At 41.4% G+C, this 22,874-nt stretch overlaps 2 protein-coding genes across 2 annotated transcripts in view; one reads left to right on the forward strand and one right to left on the reverse strand.

The window, feature by feature from the left end:
* The first annotated feature begins 210 nt into the window (after positions 1-210).
* EIF3J (eukaryotic translation initiation factor 3 subunit J) lies at positions 211-21,308 on the forward strand. Its single transcript, XM_054701146.1, has 8 exons — positions 211-324; positions 410-513; positions 9,745-9,799; positions 10,259-10,350; positions 15,448-15,562; positions 18,051-18,212; positions 19,526-19,599; positions 20,231-21,308. The coding sequence occupies exons 1-8, from the start codon at positions 282-284 to the stop codon at positions 20,360-20,362; spliced, it is 777 nt and encodes a 258-aa protein (XP_054557121.1). The 5' UTR covers positions 211-281; the 3' UTR covers positions 20,363-21,308.
* SPG11 (SPG11 vesicle trafficking associated, spatacsin) overlaps positions 19,744-22,874 on the reverse strand; it is a 70,661-nt gene continuing 67,530 nt past the window's right edge. Inside the window, exon 40 of the mRNA XM_037502390.2 lies at positions 19,744-22,479. Within this exon, the coding sequence (XP_037358287.1) occupies positions 22,299-22,479 (181 nt within the window). The 3' untranslated portion in view covers positions 19,744-22,298. The remainder of the gene's footprint in view (positions 22,480-22,874) is intronic.

Here is a 22,874-nt window from a genome sequence, read left to right on the forward strand (position 1 = left end):
CGCCCCCAGCACCTTCCGCGTCGCGGGACTCCCGACGCCCATCCTGGCGCGACTGCCCGCGCCGGGGCCGGGCTGGCCGCGTTTCACGGCCCCTCCCCGGCCGCGCGCGCGTCGCGCGTCATCGGCGCCGCCAGAAGGGGCGGAGCCCGGGCCCCACGTACGAGTCAGCCACGGTCCCAGCCTGCCCTGCGCGGGCCAACGAGAGCGCAGCCAGTGACTCACCTCCGCCGCGCTAACTCCTCGTTCGCTCGCGCCTCACACACGCTCACACCCGGCTCGAGATGGCGGCGGCCGCGGCCGCGGCGGGGGACTCCGACTCGTGGGGTGAGGAGAAGTTCCGGGGGCAGGGCCCGGGGGGACGCTGGCCTCCAGCGGAGACCGGCGCTGACGCGGTTCGCTCTCTTTTCAGACGCGGACACGTTCTCCGTGGAGGACCCGGTGCGGAAGGTCGGGGGCAGCGGCACCGCCGGCGGGGACCGCTGGGAAGGCGAGGACGAGGACGAGGACGTCAAGGTGGGCGCGGGCCGGGCGCCGCGCGGGCGGCCGGGCGGGCGGACTCGACCCGCGGGCGCTGCCCGGGCCTGCGGCCGGTGGGTCCGGGCACGAGCTTTAGGGCCGGGCGGTGCCCGCGTCTCCGCGCTCGCTCGGCGGCCGGATGGGCCGGAGACTCCCGGCGTGGCCTCTCGCGCTTCCCAGGCGATGGCGCCGGCGGCCGCGCTGCCAGCCCTGCCCGGAGCTCCGCGTTCCGGCCTGGGCCGCCCCGGCCAGCTGGCGAGGGGAGGTGACAGCGGCGGCTCGTCCGGCCCACGTGCAAACTTCGCGGTCCGGAGGCGCCCGCCGGGAGGAGACTGGGACGCCGGGGCTGGGGCCCCGCGCCTCGGCCCATATGGAAAGCCGGGCGGTCCACCTGCCTGGCCGAGCGCGGGTCTCCCGAGGGCGGGTAACCCAAGTGCGACCCTGAAGGCCCCCTCCTTAGTTTATTAGAGCCGTTCCGAGAGTGAAGTGTTGGGGTTTAATTTCAGTATTTTCTTTTCCACACAAGACGAACAGAAGCGGTAAAGTGAAATAACTTTTGGCCTCCCCTCCCCCACCGCATGGTGTGAGGATGAACTGAGTCCCGAGGACCGCCAGCAGTTTGTTAGTGGGCAGAGACTTGGGTAGTCCACGCTGCGATCTGAAAAATGCAGTATTGGTGGAGTGAGTTACTCATCGACACGAAAGACGCCTGAGGAAATGTTGAAGTTTTGGGGGTGGGCGTAGGAGACCAGTGTTTTCCCAGGCCTTATTGACCTGAATTTTGCCTACCTTATTTGCTGCCGAAAAGTTCTGGGGACCGCAGCCTTGAGTGGTTGTATCTTAAGTAACTTCAAAAGCCTCAAACTCAGAATGTTAAGACTTATTGTTAACAAAGCTGCTCGAAATCTTTTATATCTTTGCAGATAAAGTTTTGTATAAATTGAAAAGTGGTTTTTCGTGACTGATTTGTTCAGTGAATGTTTTATTCTCCTAATTTCTACCTTTCAGTACATACTGAGAACCCTACAAATCATTCTTCTGCTTGGGTTGAAAAAAATTTAAGCTAGAGCATCACTGTGAACTTAATATTGTGTTTGCTTCGATTGTTTTCTTTTTTTCTTGAGTCTGATGAAGCGAATGTCCCATTTGTTGACCAGCCTGAGGTTTAGGAATGATCTGAGCTTTCCCCATACTGGAGTTAAAGTGAGGAATACTATTGTGAAGATACTTAGATACTTTATTTACATGTGTAGACTTAGGAATGGATTGTTATTACAGATCTCATTGCAAGATAGTAGTTACAGCCCCACAGTGTAGTGGTTTTTGTGTTTCGGGCTTTACTTTTGTGTTATTAAGATTTATTTATTTATGCATACAAGAAGTGGGGTTCAGGCCAGAGGTGTGGGGAGGGGCAAGTGAGAGGATTCACCAGAGATAGAATGGGGAACAGAACAGGCGGATTGACTGAAACACTGCTGAGGGGAGCAGCGGGCAAGACAGAAGTCAGCTGCGCCTTGTGGGTCAGCAGCCAGGCTCAAGCTCCTGCTGCAGTGGCTGCTGATAGCTTCATAGTGCTACCACTCAACCCCTTGCACCACCAGGGAGTCCCCTTTATTTTTATTTTTTAAAGATTTATTTATGCTTACAAGAGCTGAGGTATAGGGAAGATATGTGGGGATGAGGACAGGGTGAGAGGGTTCACCAGAGACAGTGGGGAGCAGAACAGGTGGATCCACTGAAATACACTGCTGAGGGGAGCAGTGGGCGAGGCTGGAGAGGTCTACTGCGCCATGTGGGTTAGCTCCCTGGCCAGGAATCGAACTCGTGCTATGGTGGCTGCTGATAACTTCATAGTGCTGAGACTTAAACCCCTTGCACCACGTCGGAGGCTCTGCTTTTGGCCTTTAATTCAGATTTACTCTCCACTTTTTCTCTGCATGCCGGATGCAGCAATTAAGGCATTTAAGGAAATTGGGAATAAGTTGGTAAATGAGAAGAAAAGATTAATCAGGAAAGTACCAGAATATTACATTTTAATGGAGTATGCTGGACTGACAGCTTGTCTGAGATCATTGGCTGTACTTAGTGACAGTCCTGATAAATATAATTTTGATCATGTGGAACTAATTTGGGAGATTTACGAATTGTTAAGGACTATAAATGTCTTTTGCCTGGTCATTCAGTTCAGAATTTCTTTCTTTTATACAAATGATGTATTACTTTTAAAAACTTTGAGGTTGATCTGGGAGAAGAAAATGGAACTTGTCCATTTCATTTCTGAGTTGAAATGTTGATTTATTTCTATTGTGTTTCTCCAAGATTCCTAAGCTAACGTATCCATGGAGTTGTTAAGAGTCCAAGCTTTGGAATCAGCCAGACCTGGGCTGTTATTGTTGCTTGACATTTTCTGTGATCATAAACAAGTTTTTAATTTTTCTTTTTAGTTTACCAATCTGTAAATGGTTACTATAGGAGCTATTTTGCAGGGTTATTTTGCATTTTAAATGAGATAATACAGCAAGCATTTAGCAGCTACCTGGCACTTGATACACATTTAGTAGATAGTCTTTCACTTCATGTCTTAATTTTTCTGGTTTGTGGAAAAATGTGATTAAGCTTTCTATTTCATTTTTGCTGCAAAAGGAATACACATTTTTATTTATATTTGATTAGGTGGTTTAGATTTTGTATTTGGAGGTTGTGTCCCATTTGTGGTTGTGTAAGCTCAGAAAAAGTAAGTTCTCTCTACAGTGGTTATTTGCTGTGAAATTTGTGTTTTGAATGGAATGACCATAGGTTATTGAGCAAGTTTGTGCTTTGTCAGAAGTTACCAATTAGGAGCTGAATTTTGCTGCCTTGGATGGAGGTAATACCAAATTTCTGAATGTTTTAGTATTTAAACCTTTTGTAAGGAGATGTAAACAAGGCTTAGTTTCCATGAGATCAAATAATCATAGTCATTAAACAATGCAATATGTGAAGTAAAAGTGTTTTTAAAGAAATTTTCAAAGTAAGTTATGTAGAAACTGAGTTCTTCAGTTTGTGTCAGCATCAAGCTTTAAAAGTATAGGTTTAAGGCCTCCCTGGTGGCCTAAAGGTTAAGTCTCAGCACTATCACCGCTAATGGCCTGAGTTTGAGCCCAGGCCAGGGAGCTAACCCATGTATGGTGCAGCAGACTGCTCTTGTCTTGCTCTGCTTCCCTCAGCAGTGTATTTCAGTCTGTCCACCTGTTCTGTTCCCTGCTCTGTCTGGTGAATCCTCTCACCCCTGCACCTCTGGCCTACATCACAGTTCTTCCACACACATGCATGCACGCATGCATGCATAGGCTTAAAGTCATTTGTAATATCCTGAAAAACAATATGAAAACTGAGATTTGTTATAGAATGTTCTCCAATGGTTTACTATCCTTTAATAGACAATGTAGCATTTTGCTGTTCTTGACTTTACAAATAGCAGTAGCAGAAGTGCATTTAGCCAAAATTGTAACATTATGTTAATGTTCATTGTGGGGAAACACCTATACCTCTTACCAGTTTAAAAGGGGGGCGGGCATACTTCTCTGTCAACGTTTTATTTGTACCTTATTATCCTGATGTTGTACAGAGACAATGGGAGGAATTGTTCCATGCATGTGTCACTGGACTTCTTTCCACATTGATAGAATGTATAGGCTGTGTTGATTAAGAAAGCGATGCAGGGCCAATGCAACTTTTATACTACTAGTCTCTCATCATTTCAGTAGAATGGATTAGAAGTTAGATTTATTCAAGGGTATAGTTTGTTTTGAGAAAATAGCTCAGAAAATATCTGGCTCAAACATCTCAGACATTTGCTTCTATAACTTTTTTTTTAATGGAGTTTCTTTAAATCATTCTAGAGAACTTAGTTGAAAACTGTCATTCTACGCATTCTTATCTTAGGATTCTAATCCAGTTAATAGTTTAAATCTGCCAGAATAAGGGCATTGTTTTAATCATTGAAAATATCACTTCTTAAGAAGCCCATCTCTTTTTCAGAAAAATGAAAGATAATTGGGAATACTTAAACAGTGGATATTTTACCAGGAAATAGGTATCTTGGAGTGTGTGTTTAATTACTTAGAGAATTTTCAGATCTCTACAGAAGTGGAACTAGTTAGTACCCCCATGAACAACCTTATTTCTTCTATATATCCTTACTGCTCTCCTCTCCAACCAGATTATTTTGCAGAAAATCCCAGTCATACTTCATTACCCTGACAGTTTTTATAAACTAGTAAGTTTTTAGTTTGCAACCATGTGGGGACTGTGCTTGTTAATGAAAAATGTTTATCTATACCTAATGCTTTTGAAACGTTGGACCATTGAAAATAAATAAAGCCACTTGTTTAGTGTTCAGTATCTTGATTTTGCTTAGCAGGAATTTAAAGTATAATTGATTGATAATAGTTTCAAATGAGAAAGTTTGGCATTTGAGGTGAAATTCAACTAAATGCTGTGCCATATATAATAGGATGTTAAAGACTTGGTGAATTGAATTAAATGAAGTAGAATTTACTGAGGCACATCACGTACCCTGGCTTTCAGTGACTAGCATACTTCTTAGATGATGGAAGAACATTTGGGATTTTTAAAAAAAACTGAACTTTGCTTGGAAGTCTAGCCTTGCTAGGAGTTCATTACAGAATTCTGAGGCCTCTCAGAGTAGGTGCATGCAGCTTAAAGAACACTTGAAAAAGTTTTTCTTGCAAGAAGGTACGTTTTATCTAAACCAGGCTGCTTAAAGGTATGGAATATATGCTGGTTAATGGGTTATTGCTATGGAGCAGAAGAATTTTACTGCTTTTTTGAAGCTATTTCTGTTTGATCTATAAATATATCTTGCTTAAGTTGGAAAGCATTTTCAACCTGAAATGTGTTCTCTCATTGCATGTGACATCCTCTAGTTGTACTTTACAAAAATGACTGACCATCCAACTATTGGCTACATGATTAGAAATGAAAGGAAAGTGGGATTGTAAATTTTTGTTTGGTTTTCATTTGTTAGTTGTGTACAACTGAGAAGTAGGTTTTAAACTTTGGAAGTAGCTATCTCTTTCTGAGAAATGTCTCAAATGATACTGGGTGTGGATCTGTGGGGCAGGCGTATAGATAAGTAGTTTATAAACAGCTTCTGTTCTAAGAAAACTAGTCAGTTTATGTGAGCAGAGTCTGTGTGATTCTTTGGAGATGATTCTGATATTATAGGTGGAAGATTTATTGGCTACCCAAAATAACTGGGTGAGGAATTTAATTGGTTATTGATAAGTAGTCTCTTGACGCAGATGACCAATTCAGAGCTTATTAACCTATATACTTACTATTTTAAATGTCAGTTTTAGGTGTTTGTCTAGGAACCCACTTTGCATTTTGTCAAGTTTATTGTATTTACAGAGCCCTAGTGTTTATAGAAAATTGGATAGATTTAGCCATTCTACCTTACATTTACTTCTGGGATACCCGCACATTTTTTATATATATATAAAAGTAAGGAAACAAAAACTATTGACATTCCTGAGGAAAGCTACCTGACTTGGCTTTAGAGTGACCAATTTCTCTTTGCTGATATCCCTGTAATCCATCCTTTAGGAACTTCTCCCCAGTATGACAGTCATTTCAGGATGACCTTGTTTCAGGTGCTCAGGGGTGAGGGTGACAGGCAAGATTCACCTTTTATGATCCTTTTATGGCTGCTCCCAGGACTTGTTGATAGAAATCACTGTTTTTGCTACTGAAATCCATCCTGTGGTGGAATTCTAGGTAGCCTGTTATGTCTGTGCTGTGATGGGGTTTAACTCTAGTGTCTGGGGATAAGGTTTATGCTGTGATGGAGAACTCAGGAATAGAGGTGGGACAGAATTGTGAATGAAATACTGAGGGAGCAGTGATGTGGTGGGATGGGGGAACATTTTTGTTCAAAATGTTCTTTTCTTGTATCTTTTTTTCTGTGTTGAAGTTATTGGAATGGAACTGCTTATTTTCAGCCTCTCCCATCTTTGTACCAGAGGCTGCTAGACTAGTTTCTTAAAATTAAGTAAACAACCATCACAGGTAATTTGAGGTTTTAAGGTGGGTGACTGGTATCATTGTCTCTGGGCGTATGTTCTTGGTATGTACCATACATAACCCTTCTCTTTGATGAGATTTCCTGTGATTCCATGTAGCTCATTCTAGAACTAATTGAAAGAACAAATTTTGGTGGGGACAGACTTAATTCTTAGGTAATTATTTTATAAGTTAAGAAGTCATGTTTACATGACTTTTTCAAAGAACTTTGGTCCATTCAAAAAAAGGTTCCTTCATTATGTTTCACTGAGATTATACTGTGATGGAGAACATTTAAATGGGGTAACACCACCTTGCTTACAAGACTGAGGACTGTTAACTACATGTAAAGCCCTTTTCACAATGCCTGATGTAAAGTAAGCACTCACTGAGTGCTATTTGTTATCGTCATCACTATTATTAGTAGAGAGTTGTAAATATGCATCCCCGGGAAATAAGCAGATGGTCCTCCTATCTGAAGCACTGCCTAAGTAGCATATCACTCACAAACCCAGCTTTCATCTGTTCTGTGAAGATTAAAGCAACAAAAAATGTCTGTAGCTGACTTTTATTTTTAGTTCTCTGGTTCCTTTTGTACTATGGTGTATTGAATTAAGACTTGGTTAGTTTATATGCCTAAGTGATTCAGGTTTATGATGTGTCTTGTTATAAAACCAGAAACTTGGTGTCTCAGTTATAGCACATTAATCAGCCTCTGCCTCTTCCAGCAGCATTGAGCCTCCTTTGTATCTGCTATTTTGTGTTGTGGCTCGGCTTCAGATGCCGAGTTACAGAGGCCAAGCAGCCTATAAATTAAAGTCCTATTTAAATACAAGACTACGTCTATCTCGTATTAAACCTTTTTTTTTTCTTTAAGATTTATTTTTTTGTTTATTTATGCATACGAGAATTGGGGTGTAGGCCAGAGGTGGGGGGGGGGCGTGAGCAGAGTCACCAGAGATAGAGTGGGGGGCAGAACAGGCAGATTGACTGAAATACACCTCTGAGGGGAGCAGCTGGTGAGACAGGTCTGCTGCGCCATATGGGTCAGCTTCCTGGGTGGGGATCAAACTTACGCTGTGATGGCTGGGGATAGCTTAATAGCTCTGAGACTTAACACTTGCACCTCCAGGAAGGACCTATCTCATTTAAACAGTCTGTGGAGCCTTTAGAAAACTGTGATAATTGGTTTATATTTAGTTCAGTTAGGCAGTGAGCTTTGTTGGTCATACAAAAGACAGGGTATAGATTCACCTCAGAAGGCCCTGCCCAAGGTAAGGCGTGGGCCCATGAAGCTTTTTGATCAATTCTTGCTTGGCTCTTTTTTAATACTGGATTTAGATATTATAGACTTAATTCATTAATGAGAATTGTGTTGTGTGGAACATCACTTGAAATAATTGAGCCAGTGGCTAGACTGGGGGCTGCTTTTATATTTGGAGGATAGTAAGTATCCTCTCAATTCTTTTATTTAAAACACTTGTGTAGTACTTTAACGAGGCAGTCTGTTCTGACTCATTTGTCTTGTGTTTTGTTAATTGAGAAACTTTTTTAGGGAGTTAGAGAAGAAGACATAAAAATTCATATGGAAAAGCAAACATGGCCAGTTAAACCCAATAAAAACCTTGATAACGAGGCCTCCCTGGTGGCGCAAGGGGTTAAGCACAGCACTGTGAAGCTATCCACAGCCTCTGCAGCTAGAGTTCAATCCCTAGCTGGCCAGGGAGCTACCCACATGACATAGCAGACCTCCTGTCTCGCCCACTGTTCCCCTCAGCAGTGTATTTCAGTCAGTCTGCCTGTTCTGTTCCACACTCTGTCTCTGGTGAATCCTCTTACCCCTACCTCTGGCCTGTACCCCAGTTCTTATATGCATAAATAAATAAATCTAAAATAAAAAAAACTCGATAATCTACAAGGGGAGACTAACACTGGACTACATAAAAACATACTTTAAAGCCTCTGTAGTTAAAATAGTATGGTACTAGTTGATGAAGAGACAGTATACTGGTGGGATAGACTAGAAAATAGACTAAATACTTATGAAAATTTAGCCTGTGGTAAATCACAGGGCAAAGACAGACTTTTTAATAAACAATGCTGTGAAAACTAGGGAAGTGTTTTGAAAAATTAGATCCACACTTCATACTACAAAAGGGAAAACTCCAAATGGGTCAGGGATCTAAATGAAAAAATAACAGAAATATGCACTTCTAGAAGAAAATTTCTTGTTGTAAGAAGACTTTATAACTGACTTGAAATCCAAAGGCAATATAAATTTTAGTGAATGTGGTGAATATAGCATTATATGGGGAAATGCTAGGACCATTTCCATTCAGAGAAAAGGCAATGATGCCTATTTCTCCCATTACTCAACTTTATACTAGGGTTTTTTGGGGGTGTTTTTTTTTTTTTTTAAAGATTTATTTATTTATACATACAAGAGCTAGGGTACAGGCCAGAGATGCTGGGGGTGAGAGGATTCACCAGAGACAGAGTGGGGAACAGAACAGGCAGACTGACTGAAATACATTGCTGAGGGCCTCCCTGGTGGCGCAGCAGGTTGAGAGCAGCGCTGTGAAGCTGTCCGCAGCCTCTGCAGCGCAGGTTCAATTCCCAGCCGGCCAGAGAGAATCCCACATGGCGTGGCAGACCTCTTCTGCCTTGCCTGCTGCTCTCCTCAGCAGTGTCTTTAGTCTTGTCTGCCTGTTCTGCTCCCCACTCTCTCTGGTGAATTCTCTCACCTTCCCGCACCTCTGACCTGTACCCCAGTTCTTGTATAAATAAATAAATCTTTAAAAAAAAATACATTGCTGAGGGGAGCTGTGGGCGAAACAGGAGAGGTCTGCTGTGCCATGTGGGTTGCTCCCTGGCCGGCTGGCGATTGAACTCGTGCTGCAGAGGCTGCGGATTGCTTCATAGTGCGGTGCTTAACCCCTTGCACCACCAGGGAGGCCTATACTAGGGGTTTGTTTTGTTTAGTTTTTTATACTAGGGTTTTAACCAGAACAATTGGATAAAAGTCATTTGTGGAAGTATAAGACTTGGTGAAGAAGTCCAGCTGTTTTTATATTTGGAAAGCCCTAAAGAATCAATGATAGAACTGAAGTTCACATGGAAAAGTAAACATGCAAGAATTATTAATGGAGTCCTTTTCTTTAGGATAACTGGGATGATGATGATGAAGAAAAAAAAGAGGAAGCAGAAGTAAAACCAGGTGAGCCACTGGGGCTCTTTCAATTTTGGTTTTATGTCTTGGTGAGCATCTGGTGTTTACATTAAGAGAAATGACAAAATGCTCCCCAAATTAAAGATTTTGGTTTTTAGAAACCAGACATTCTTCCATTCCCACTTTATTCTCTTCTCCCTGCATCTCTTTTCTAAACCCTCACCTCCATTAGGTACTCTTAAAGAGTTGGTTTGGCATCAGAGTTGAATGACCTGAGCCCTACTAAAAGTTTGTGAGGAAAACATGAAGGGAGATTCTTGGGTTGGGTTTTAAGGGTCAGATTAAGGAGAAAGGAAGCGTTCCGGGACATTCCCATTCTTATTTGCCAGGAAATCACTATATGATGTAGCTGGGAGAGTGAGGTTTGGTTTCTTGAAGTATCATGTCTCTCATCCATAAACTGAAAAGTATTCAGGATAATGGATTAGAACATTTCTTTACTTTCAGAAGTAAAAATTTCAGAAAAGAAAAAAATAGCAGAGAAGATAAAAGAGAAAGAACGGCAACAGAAGAAAAGGCAAGAAGAAATTAAAAAGAGGGTAAGTGCTATTCATTTCTAAAACAGAATTTTCATCAGTAGTGCCTTAACAGAAAGCAGATATCTAGCAATTTGAAGGACTTTAAATAAAGACTGCAAACCACCAAATAAGTAAATCCCAAAACTGACTGAGTTTGTGGCTTTTGCAAAAAACTGAACCCAGCAGCTTTATGTGTTAGAATGCCTTTTTAGTTTTCACCAAAATTTGGAAACAGTCAATGATTATGTAGTGATCAGAGTCGATGACTTTTTTTGTCAGTGCCTTTCTTTCTAGTTGTGATTAGTCTTTATTTTCAGTGTTATGTATATTGAGTGAACTATACAGTGTTAGTTTCTCTGCCACGTACTGTAATAAGTGTTTTTGTTCTTGATTGTTTGCAGCAAGATCCATGAATATTGTTTGTTGAATAGAAAACAAATTTACATAATTCAAAAATCAAAACAATATTAAGAAGCACTCTCAACCCCTTCACTCATTTCTTATTTTGCATTCTCTACCCTAGAAGTAAATACTGGTTTCTTATGTCTCCAAGGTGTCTTTATGTGTATTTGAATGTAACTAGTATATTCTTATTCCTCCCTTTTTTTAGTTTTCGCCTTGCTTTATTTAATTTGCCATAAGACCTTTGTGCATCATATCACAGAGAGCTACCTTATTTTTTCCTTGACTTTCATTAAGAAAAACTTCAGGGCCTCCCCGGTGGCGCAGCAGTTGAGCGCTGGCTTGCAAAGCTGCCCGCAGCCTCTGCAGCCTCTGCAGCGCCGGTTCAATCCCCGGTTGCTCCCCGGCCACCAGAGGAGGGTCCCACATGGTGCGCAGACCTCTCCTGCCGCCCGCTGCTCCCCTCTGCAGTGTACTTCGGTCCTTCTGCCTGCTCTGCTCCCTGCTCTGGCTCTGGTGAATTCTCTCACCCTCCCGCGCTTCTGACTGTACCCAGTGCTTGTATAAATAAATAAATCTTAAAAAAAAAAAAAAAAGAAATAAAGAAAAACTTCAAACATAAAAGTAGAGAAGAAAAAATAAATAAAAGTAGAGAAGATAGCATAATGAATAATCATTCACTTCACCTAAATTTATTAATATTTTGCCATATTTATTTCATTCTTTCTTTGCTAAAACATAATCAGGTAAATGGCAAGCCTTCATTTTATCTTTCAATACTTTAGTATGGGGCCTCACCGGTGGCGCAGCGATTGAGCGCCGGGTTGTGAAGCTGCCTGCAGCCTCTGTAGCGCCAGTTCGATCCCCGGCTGCTCCCCGGCCACTGGAGGAGGGTCCCACATGGTGCGCAGACCTCTCCTGCCGCCCGCTGCTTCCCTCAGCAGTGTACTTCGGTCCTTCTGCCTGCTCTGCTCCCTGCTCTGGCTCTGGTGAATTCTCTCACCCTCCCGCGCTTCTGACTGTACCCAGTGCTTGTGTAATAAATAAATAAAAGCAAATCTTTTTCAAAATAAATAAATACTTTAGTATGATCTCTAAAAATGTAAGCAACTTATGATTCCATAGATAATACAAACTATTGTTCAGTAGTTTTTTTAATATTAACTAATACTATTCAGTTTATATAGACAGTTTTCCTAATTGCGCCAGAATGTCTTTTATGTAAGAATGGTTTAAACAGAGACCTTGCATTGCACTTGTTAACATGTCCAGTGTGTCCTTATGTCTTTAAAATACTTGTTGAAGAGAGCTGACCAGTTATCTTGCACAAAACCCCGCCTTCTAGATTTATTTGATTGCATCCTTGTGGTTGTAATTTCCTGTAACTTGGCAATTAAGTCTAAAAGTTTTGGTTGGACTACTTTAGAGGTGATGCTGTGTGCTTCATATTGCATCACCTCACATTAGGAGTCATGCATTTTCTGTCCTGTTGTAGTGATGCTAAAATTGATCACTTAGGTAAGGTGGTGGCAGCCGGAGAGTTTTGTAAAATTAGTTATTTCTTCTTGCAAGTAATCCATTTTCATATCAACATCAAAGCCAATAGTTTTAGTGTTACAGACCATTTTTATGGTGATCACACAATGGTGATTTTTCTCATTCTATTTCATTTTCTAAGGCTGGCTTTTTTCTTTTGCTATTTGGTTACTTTAAATATGGTTTATACTGGGCAGAGTAAAACCTTAATTCTTTTCCTTTAGTAATCAATTTTCAGTGTAAGGAGAATGTAATAACTTCGGTGGTGAAAAATGGGGGACTTTGTGGGGACTTTTATTTTTTTTTTTAAGCTTTATTTATTTAGAAGATTTATTTAAATATTTATTTTATGCATATAAGAGCTGGGGTGTAGGCCAGAGGTGTGGGGGTAGGGAGGGTGGAGGTGAGAGGATTCACCGGAGACAGAATTGGGAGCAGAACAGGCAGACTGACTGAAATAAACTGCTGAGGGGAAGAGCTGGTGAGACAGGTCTTCTGTACCATGTGGGTCAGCTTCTTGACCGGGGATCGAACTAGTGCTGCAGTGGCTGCAGATAGCTTCATAGTGCTGAAACTCAACCCCTTGCGCCACCAGAGGGGTCTTTTTAAAAAAAAAAAAAAGATTTATTTTTATTTATTTATGCATACAAGAGCTGGGGTATAGGCCAGAGGTACAGGGGTGTGAGGGGACTCACCAGAGACAGAGTGGGAAGCAAAACAGGCAAGTCTACTAAAATACATTGTTGAGGGGAGTAGCTGATGAGACAGGAGAGGTCTGTCTGCTGTGCATGTGGATTTTTTCCCTGGGCAGGGATCAAACTGCAGAGACATGGGTAACCATGCATGGCTCAAATTTCTCTTGCCTTTTTCCCCAGTATTACTATTGAAGGTTTTCCCTTATAATAAAAGTAATCCAGCAGCTCTTCTGTTTTCCTGTGATTATGCAGCTTTTCTTTTCCACCAACCTTTTCCTTTAGCAAAGCATCAGAGGGAAGCTCTTCTCCCATCCCTGCCTGCTTGTGTCTGTACAAATATTCTTTACTTTCCTTCTTTTTTTAATAATAAGCCTGCCCTTTGGATATTAAAAAAAATCCATATTCATTGTAGAAAATTTAAAAAATTGTCTCAGGAGTAGGATTGAGAAATGTGACAACATCTACTTTTATACCCGTTAAATTCTACAGTTTTAAGTTTGTTAATTACTTTTATAATATAAAAATTAAGTTGGAAATGTTTATTGGGTTCTTTGCAAAAAGCTTGCTTTTTATATTTGCATAGTATTGTCATGAATATGCCATATTCTGTTGAACATTTTGTTTGTAAATTTTTTTGAAATTGTAAGTAATGCTCCACTGAATATCCTTTTGGTTAAATGTTTGTGCTTATTTGTTTTTTTTAACTGAATATCCTTTTGGTTAAATGTTTGTGCTTATTTGTTTTTTTTTTAATCAAGAAGTATTTTTAATTAGCTGAAAACATTGGTTTAATGTAACCCAAATACTGCTCCCCCTCCACCTTAGCTGTGTAGCGCTTCCACATTGACGGGCTCATGATGAGCCCCCATGTTTTCAGTTCTATTCAACTAACAGTGATGTTTCCAACACATTTCTTGGAGCCCAGTCTCATGGGGTGAGGGGGGGGGGAAGATGGACGAGGGGCTGGGGAGACGGGGGTGGGAGACAGACGGGGGAAGACAGACACAGGAAGGAGAGTCAACATAGTGAATTGACACTATTTAGTGTGAGCAGTGGGCAAGAGAGGAGAGGCCCACTGCACCTTGCGTGGAGTTGGCTCCCTGGGCCGGGTATCGAACTCAGGACTAGCAGCAGCGGCAGCACTGAGCCTTAACCCACTAGGCCACTGGGGAAGCCCTTCTTACTACCTGTCTTTAAGGCTACTAGTACTTCTCTGGAGGGAGCATCTGCTTTGGCAATGGTGTGGTGATGTAGACGCCTCATAAACTCGGCATCTGCAGGTGTAGCCCATGTCCTGAGAGGGCAGTGAGGGGTAAACAACGCAGTCTGGTATCTGCTCATTGGGAGCCAGCACTCAAGTGGGCCTCAAGTTTACAGTCAGTGTGGCCCGTAACTGCTGCCTGCAGATGCTAATATACACTGCGGCTCCCGTCTGGGGGTGCTGACTAGCGTGCATAGCCAGGAACAGCCGTACAGTCTTCTTTCTGTGGCAGGGCCTGGAGACGAGCATGGACACCTTGGCCAAGAATTCCAAAGACATTCACTCAGGTTCATGCCATCCTGACGCAGCTGGGAAGGGCCCTTCAGGGAATCCTCATGCAAGTCCTTCCAGACTATGGAGGAAAGATTTAAAGATACAATGTGATATTTCTCTTTTTTCCCAAAAACACTTTTTGGTTGGTTTAGGTCCTTCAGCTTTGCGCCCGCGCCATGGCGCACACGTAGGTGTTCCAGGGTCCACAGCGCACGGCCTGCACCTGGAGGTGTTTGTCCACAAAGTAGTCCACGCGGCAGGGTCAGTCCCAGCTGGCCGTATTTGCCCTAGCCCCAGGTATACAGCTCCCCGGTCCCTGGCGCCCGCCCCGACGGCCTCGCGTGGACAGCGGGTGGGGCCTCCAGGGCGCGGGCTGGGCCAGATGGCCCTATGGCCGTGGGGCCCGCAAGAAGGCCCCCACGGACCACTGCAAGGAGAACCTGAGGGGCGGCCGGGGCGCCCCGCACAGGCCTCTGCTCCCCCTTAATTTGGTTTCTTAAGATAAATACCTAGAAGTGGTATTAGAGCATCTACAAATATTTTAAGATGATACATAATTATGAAATTGCCCTAGAAAGGTTGTTGGAATAGTAGTTTTAGCAGTGTGTGAGAGTGCCGTTTTCGCCTTCCAGTTTTTTTTTTTTAAGGCTATAGAAATAATCCCAGTCTTTCCAGGTTCAAATTGGTTTCATGTCTCATCACTATCATAATACTAGCTATGTTGACAATCTGCTACCATAGCAGGCTGCTTTACCTCGTAGTGCCTTTTTTTTCCCTGTGAAGTTGGGATAAAAATATATAAGGGTTTAAAAGAATGCTTGAAATATATTAATCACTTTCTAAGTGTTTGTTATTTATATGTGCTTACTGCAAAGAAAGTCATACTATACAGATATCTAAAGAGTCTGTCATAATCCTACCACTTTTAAAACTTCATTTCTATTTCATTAGTTAGAAGAACCTGAAGAATCTAAAGAACTAACAGCAGAAGAACAGTTAGCAGATAAACTACGGCTAAAGAAATTACAGGAAGAGTCAGATCTTGAATTAGCAAAAGAAACTTTCGGTAAGTGGGGGTGTGATTGCAGTGTAATAATGAAGCTCCATGTGACTGTCTCAGTAGTTATGAAAGTTCAGAAAACATCTTTTTTTGAAGAAACATGATAGTGGGCTAATTTTAGACATTAGAAAGCAGTTTTTACTTTTTTTTTTTTTTTAAGATTTATTCATTTATACAAGAACCTGGGTACAGGCCAGATGTGTGGGAGGGTGAGAGCATTCACCAGAGACAGAGCAGGGGGCAGAACAGGTGGATCCACTGAAATACACTGCTGAGGGGAGCAGTGGGCGAGGCAGGAGAGGTCTGCCGCACCATGTGGATAGCTCCCCAGCTGGCCAGAATTGAACCTGCACTGCAGAGGCTGTGGACAGCTTCACAGTGTGGCGCTCAACCTCCTGCACCACCAGGGAGGCCCCAGTTTTCACTCTTGAGATTTCATTACTTATAAGAAGGTTAATATGATGTTCAGATTTTTTAATGTTTTAAGTATCAGAAAGTTACTCAGATTAAAAAGTCACAGGACGCAGATAAGTACACTCAAAGCAGTATACTTTATCAGCTGGATAAAATTTGGACAAAACATGAAGTCTGTAGTTTTGAGACTTAAATACCGAACTTATTGGAAAACTGGCCAGTTGTCTTAAGTCTGGATAAGAATTAGACAATGCCATACAGGTCTTGGTGGGTCATTCAACTTAGGCTCTTGCCCTCTTGTGCTCAAGGTCTTTTCATTCTTTCATCCTCCTCTGCCCTCCCCATGACCTGTCCTCAGATAGCTTCCATTTCTGTTATGCCTACGGCTGTGGTTAGTGCATGAGATATAAGGATGAATATTCAGGTTCCTTTAAGTAAGTTTACAATGTACTAGGAGAGTTATGTAGCACAGATGGATAAAGTAAGAGATCTGGATGGGTAAAGAACAGTTAAAAACTCATATAACCACATTTTTGGTCATTACTTACCGAGTACTTTTTAGAGTAGAAGATCATGTTTAGACTGCTCAATAAATTTGCAGTCTAGCTCCAAGAAGGACCTGGTTACCTTGATTTTTCCCGTAATCTTTTCTCTTTAAAATGGACCAAGAAGGCTATTTTTTTTTTTAAGACTATTTCTCAGTGCGTCTCTAGCAATCTCAAGAGTTACTGTGAATAATCCTGTACTTACAACTGGTATGCTTGGCATGCCTCAATTACCCTTGTCTTATTACAGAGGGCACACTGCTATTATCCTGTGTCTTCATAATGGTAAAAGCAAACAACGTGTTTGTTAAAGGTTTTTATAGGCTACTCATAAAGCCTGATATATGGGACACACTTACAGATTAAAAGTCTTTATTTAATAGGAATTTTAATGTTGTATTTCTCGTACTAAAGTAATGAATCAGTGATGTTAGCTAATTTGATATTGAGGCGGATACAGAAATGTAGTTGTCTTTTAGTCTAGAATCCTTTTAGGCCATATTAATTGTTGTATTGAATTTAATACAGTTTAACCCTGCTTAGCTTTTTGAATTAGTTAGCTCGCTGGATGCTTTGACAGGAGCCTGTTTTGTTTTGTTTTGTTTTGTTTTTCCTCCATTGTGTACTATCCTTGAGCAGGCTCTTTAAGGACATCCTTTTTGTGCCAGGGATTCCTTTAGCATTCTGGTGAAGCCTGTGGGCCCTTTTTAGTATTTTTCTAAACATATGAAAGACATAGGATTTTACTTACACAGGAAATCTGTTATACTGAAATAGAGGTATCAAAATCTTAAAATAATTAGTGATACAGTAATTTTGTGCTTTATGGCATCAGCTAAGATCTAGTGGCAGGTCTAATCCGTAATGTAATTTGAAAGATGACTGAACAATTTTTCAAGTTATTTTCAATAACAGTAATGTGATAGGAAAGTATCTTGATCTCTTGATTACAGTCAGGTTTGGCTGGTGCCACCATGGTTATTTCCTGTAATCAAAATGTTAGGAAGTACTAGAGGTTAATAAAAATTGTGATTTGTGATTCTCCCCGCCCCATACAAACTCACAGATCCCTTGAATTCTGTCCAGAGACTTCAGTGGCCCGGGTTAAGAATCTCTGCTTTTGGGCCTCCCTGGTGGCGCAGCGGTTGAGCGCTGGGTTGCGAAGCTGACCGCAGCCTCTGCAGCGCCGGTTCGATCCCCAGCTGCTCCCTGGCCACCAGAGGAGGGTCCCGCATGGCGCGCAGACCTCTCCTGCCGCCCGCTACTCCCCTCAGCAGTGTACTTCGGTCCTTCTGCCTGCTCTGCTCCCCGCTCTGGCTCTGGTGAATTCTCTCACCCTCCCGCGCTTCTGGCTCTGGTGAATTCTCTCACCCTCCCGCGCTTCTGACTGTACCCAGTGCTTGTATAAATAAATAAATCTTTAAAAAAAAAGAAGAATCTCTGCTTTAGAAGGAAAAAACAGGATTATTTAGATAGCTTGGTTTATGAAACTATTAAAAATCTCTGATGTTTTCAGTGCTCCCTTTCTCCTACAGGTGTTAATAATACAGTTTATGGAATAGATGCTATGAACCCATCTTCAAGAGATGACTTCACAGAGTTTGGAAAGTTACTAAAAGATAAAATTACACAATATGAGAAGTCACTATATTACGCCAGTTTTTTGGAAGCCTTAGTTCGAGATGTGTGTATTTCATGTAAGTAATTCTGATCTCTAGTCCCTATGGGTGGATTTGATAAGGGCACATCATAGGAGGATAGAGGTTGACTTTTCAGATGCTATAATCCAGATTTGGGATTTTGCTTTTTAGTAGTTAACATTGGGAATGTTGTTCTACAAATATACGATGAGTTGGAGTGGTTTTGTTTTTGAGAGTGCCTTAATGTTATTTTGGCCTCTAAAAAAGAGAGATCTGGGCTCATTAGTGCAGCAGCTAAGAAAACATTAGCTTATTCTTTAATTATATGAGAGGCTGGGAAGGATCTTTCTGGAAATGTTCTCTGGGCATACAGGATTTTGGAGGCAGGTGAGATGATTACATATGTCCATTTTACAAACGAGGAAGCTCTGACTGGGTCCAAGTTGCTCAACAAGAGCTGGCATCTATTCTCTGGCTCCATGGGTGTGGTGCCATGTCCTGAGAGGAGTCATACATTACAGGGGCAGGGTGTGGGGGGTGAAAACTAGGGGTGGTGTGGCACTCTGTGGAAGGGACTGGTTTTGCTAGTATTTTCTGTTTTTAGGTTTGGGAAAAAAGTACTCTGCACAATGAATTTTAAATTGGTTTTCATTGAGAAGTTGCTGGGCTGGAGATGGTGAATTCACGTTTCTGTTCATACACTAAACTTGTATACTGAATACACTATTTGTCCTGTTTTTGAAGGTACTCTGAATACTTCAAAACTGAGTACTTTTTTTGTAACTTAAAACTGGTATTTGTTTCCAGCTTTATATTTTTATGAGGATGTAATGTCCACAGGGTTGTCTCCTTCCTGGTAGGATGCTAAGATTTCTGAGATACGTATTTTCATTCTGGTTTCTGTGCTAGAAAATAGAGACTCGAAGAGGTGAGGAATTGTCATCTGTAGTTTTTAGAATTGCTGTTCTGTGTTCCTTCAAGCTGTTCCTCACTGAGCTAGATACCGAGGATGGGTTATGGAAGGCAGTGGTATCCTGTATGTAGCTTGAGTGAGGAAGGATTGTAGGCAGCATGTGAGCTGTAAAGACACCTCCAGGTTCTTTTTGGTGATTACAGGCATTTATAAAATAGATGTTTTAGTTGTTGAGTTGCCATTTTACTTGAAATAGTTTTGATTTGTGAGCCTAGCTGTAGACTCAATGATTTCTTTACTACGTTATGTTAAAAAGGAGCAATTTATCTCTTTTTAATGTTACCAAACTTAATGGGGAGGCTAGATTTCTCATGGCACTTGTGGAAAAATGTATTTTCCTTTGACTTACTCCCCAAAACGCTTAAAAATTAGTGGTACGCTTTTTTTTTTTTTTTAGTGGAAATCGATGACTTGAAAAAGATAACCAATTCATTGACTGTACTTTGCAGTGAAAAACAGAAGCAGGAAAAGGTAAGAAGAGCAGGTTGGGGGTACAACAATGTATTACCTAAGTATTGGAGGGGGGCGAGGATGGAGGGGATGGGCATAATATTATCAACAGACAAAGGAATTTGACCTAAGCAGTTCACCATTTAAAATGGAATTGAAAAGGACTGTGAATGCCATTACTTTTTGTTTTTTTAGGATTGATTTATTTATGCATACAAGAGCTGGGGTGTAGGCCAGAGGTGCAGGGAGTGAGAAGATTTACCAGAGAGAGTGGGGAGCAGAACAGCTAGATCTACTGAAATATACGGCTGTGGGGAGGCAGGAGAGGTCTGCTTCACCATGTGGGTTGCTCCCTGGCTGGCCAGGGGATCAAACTTCATGCTACAGTGGCTGCAGACAGCTTGATAGTGCTATCTTTAACCCCTGTGCCACCAGGGAGCCCCTCCCCCCCCCCATTACGTTCTTTTATTACAGACATAGTCACGATTTTCTTTGCTGAATTAATAGAACATTTGTGGGTAAGGTCTGGGCACTTTTTCATAGGACAAAAGTTTTTCTGGGAACAGAGGCTTTGGTGTGTCCATAGGGGTTGCTATACCTGATAAAATGCCCATAACGTAAAGTCTCATGACTGACTCTCTTTCATCTTCAGCAAAGCAAAGCCAAAAAGAAGAAGAAAGGTGTGGTTCCTGGAGGGGGATTAAAGGCCACCATGAAAGACGATCTGGCAGATTATGGTGGTTATGATGGAGGATATGTACAAGACTATGAAGACTTCATGTGACATTTTACCTTTTCTGGTGTCTTCTTTCTGTTGCCCACAATCCCTTCAACATGTAGCACAACTTCCTTTCCTTTCAGTTCTGCCAAATGCTACAATCAGAAGTGCAGTATCTTTTGTGCTGGTTATTTAACCCCTTGACACTTAGGTGCTAATGTGCAAATGAGGGAACTTGGATCTTGCTGCCAAGGGGTTAAAATTGGGAACCTCAGTTGCTACTAAATCATAGTTTTAAAATCAATCCTAATAATGTTGTCATTGTTGCTATCTGATAGCAGCAGTTACTAAATTGGAAACAAAGGTTGCAACATGACAAAAATTGTGTAGTATTTACCAGCACCATTCAGTAATACAGCCTTAACCATACCTCCTTGAACTACTTCATAACTTGTCAAGAAAAGCAGTTTGCAGCAAGGGCATGTGGTGTGCACCTAGTATTAAAATTGCTTTGTCTTAAAATTGAGCGTGAGGATATTAAAAATGCATTGTGAAGAAGACTTTTATCTCAGAGTGAAGATACGACGACTACAGAGCACTAGTTTGAAACTTAAAAATTAAATGACCAAAATCCTCCAACTTTGAAGCTGATGAAGGTAAACCTCTCCATTACTGCATTATAAGTTGTGGAAACTCTTGACTGCATAAACTGTCTAGTTCTTTATATTTATCAGATTATTCTACTGATGGAGTGCTTCGTATGGGGGAGGGAAGCCCTTTACCTGTTTTATTTGCCTGATTTTAAGTGTCTGAGAAACAAATCTCCTTTGTTCTCCTAGGCTGCAGTGAACAACTTTAACAGGGTTTTGGCATTTCCTTTCCTTTATAAAACATGCTCAGCAAACTGCACCAGTTAACTACAGTTTGGTAAATTGTTATGTTAACAATTATGACATCTGCAATGTTTTATAAAGCAACTAATTTAATAAAATCACTATTGTGAGGACTTAAATTTTGTGTTACCTCCCAAGAGATATTTTTGGAGAATATAGAACACAGCTCTTGGGACTACAGTTCTCTAATACTTGTAATGCTTAGTAAATGCTTGGCAGGTAGTTACAGCTTTACAACAAAAATGATTTGCTGGGTCCTTAATAGTGTTACCCTTGAGCAACAATGGTATATAGAACTGCCTTTTTCTTATTTATTTGGGGAAATGATTTGTTTAGGTACTAAGGCCTAACTAAAAGAACTATTTATTTGGAGTAATTGAGCTTATAACTCAGGTTATGGCTGTAAAAAGACTGGGTGATGATCTTTATATTATATATTGTCTTTCAAGTGATTTAACCAAATTTGTGGTTGGAGTTTTATTTTTTTAACTGTCACAATCAAAATAGGAACCTATAGGACTTAAAGTGTTTTTAATTTCTCTTACATAGGAAATAGGAGCCAAAAAGCTCTGTAGACCACTAAGTGGAAGACAGGACCATCTAAATGATTAACAAAGCAGTGGCTACGCAGCAATAATTATAACAAAAATTATTTTAAGGCAGACAAGGGCTAAGATTTCCTTAGCAGTAATAATGACATAAATGAATTTAAAATCTATTTTATTATAGAGATCAGTTTCTAACAAATGGAAATGTATCATCTGTTCCTTAACTGTGTAAATAATATTAAATTCCTTTGAAACTGGAATATGCAGGCACAGGTATTCTTTGCTTAATATTTTATCTCAAAGGAGAAGCCATCCTGAGGAACATGGAGCTTTGGCTCTCAATACCAAAATCTACATAAAGTGGTAAAAGTGAAACACTTAAATAGGAATTTCCTTATGAAAATTCTGTCATCCTTTACCCACTATTCACAAAGAACCGGTATGTTCAAAGGTCACTAGTATATTCTATTCTGATCATAAACATCTGTCAGTACCTCCTTTCCGTTAAACAGGCACCCAAGAAATCTTGGCAGTGACCACACTCATATTACCTGAATCCAGCTAAGCTGCTAGCATGTCCTTTAGACAGCAACCTGTTTGAGGGTCCTTCAGCAGCACATTTACAATGTCATAAAATTTGTGTTCGTATGCCAGCTTGTAATACAAGTAGATGTCTTCACAATAGGTGAGTAATTTCTTCAGGTTTTTCACAACCGTTTCCGTAGGCTGATGTTGTTTGTATCTGGACAAAAATATAATGTACAGGTTGAGATTCTGTGTGTTGAGTGAGGACTGTTAGCTGACACTATCACTACCTACAGAGAGGGTGCTGGGAAAATGACATTGTAGTAGTAGTAATGGTGGTGGTGGTGCCTGTAAACGCTGAAGTTACTTCATTATAACTGTCTTAATGCTCACCTTAATTAGCAAGAATTCAGTACTCCACAGAGGACCTCTGATGTTTATCGTTTTTGGCACCAAGGCATGGTGAGTTGCTATTCTCCCATTTTAAGTATAAAGTACCATAAGCAAGCTGTCCTCATTCATCTGTTTGCATAAATTTGTGAAAAGATTTTTTTCCTTGCAGGAATCCTTAAAACCTCAGCCATCTCAAGCAGAGGTAGCACCCAAGCATGT

This window comes from Talpa occidentalis, unplaced genomic scaffold (genome assembly GCF_014898055.3).
Source record: "Talpa occidentalis isolate TD23 unplaced genomic scaffold, MPIMG_talOcc4v2.1 talOcc4.11, whole genome shotgun sequence".
Taxonomy (NCBI): domain Eukaryota; kingdom Metazoa; phylum Chordata; class Mammalia; order Eulipotyphla; family Talpidae; genus Talpa; species Talpa occidentalis.

Bases quoted from the DNA above. Each gene is read 5' to 3' on its own strand.
- EIF3J (XM_054701146.1), top strand. From the start codon at position 282: ATGGCGGCGGCCGCGGCCGCGGCGGGGGACTCCGACTCGTGGG. The intron at 9,800-10,258 runs GTGAGCCACTGG...CTTTACTTTCAG, and splicing joins GGAAGCAGAAGTAAAACCAG to AAGTAAAAATTTCAGAAAAG. The intron at 19,600-20,230 runs GTAAGAAGAGCA...TTTCATCTTCAG, and splicing joins AAAAACAGAAGCAGGAAAAG to CAAAGCAAAGCCAAAAAGAA.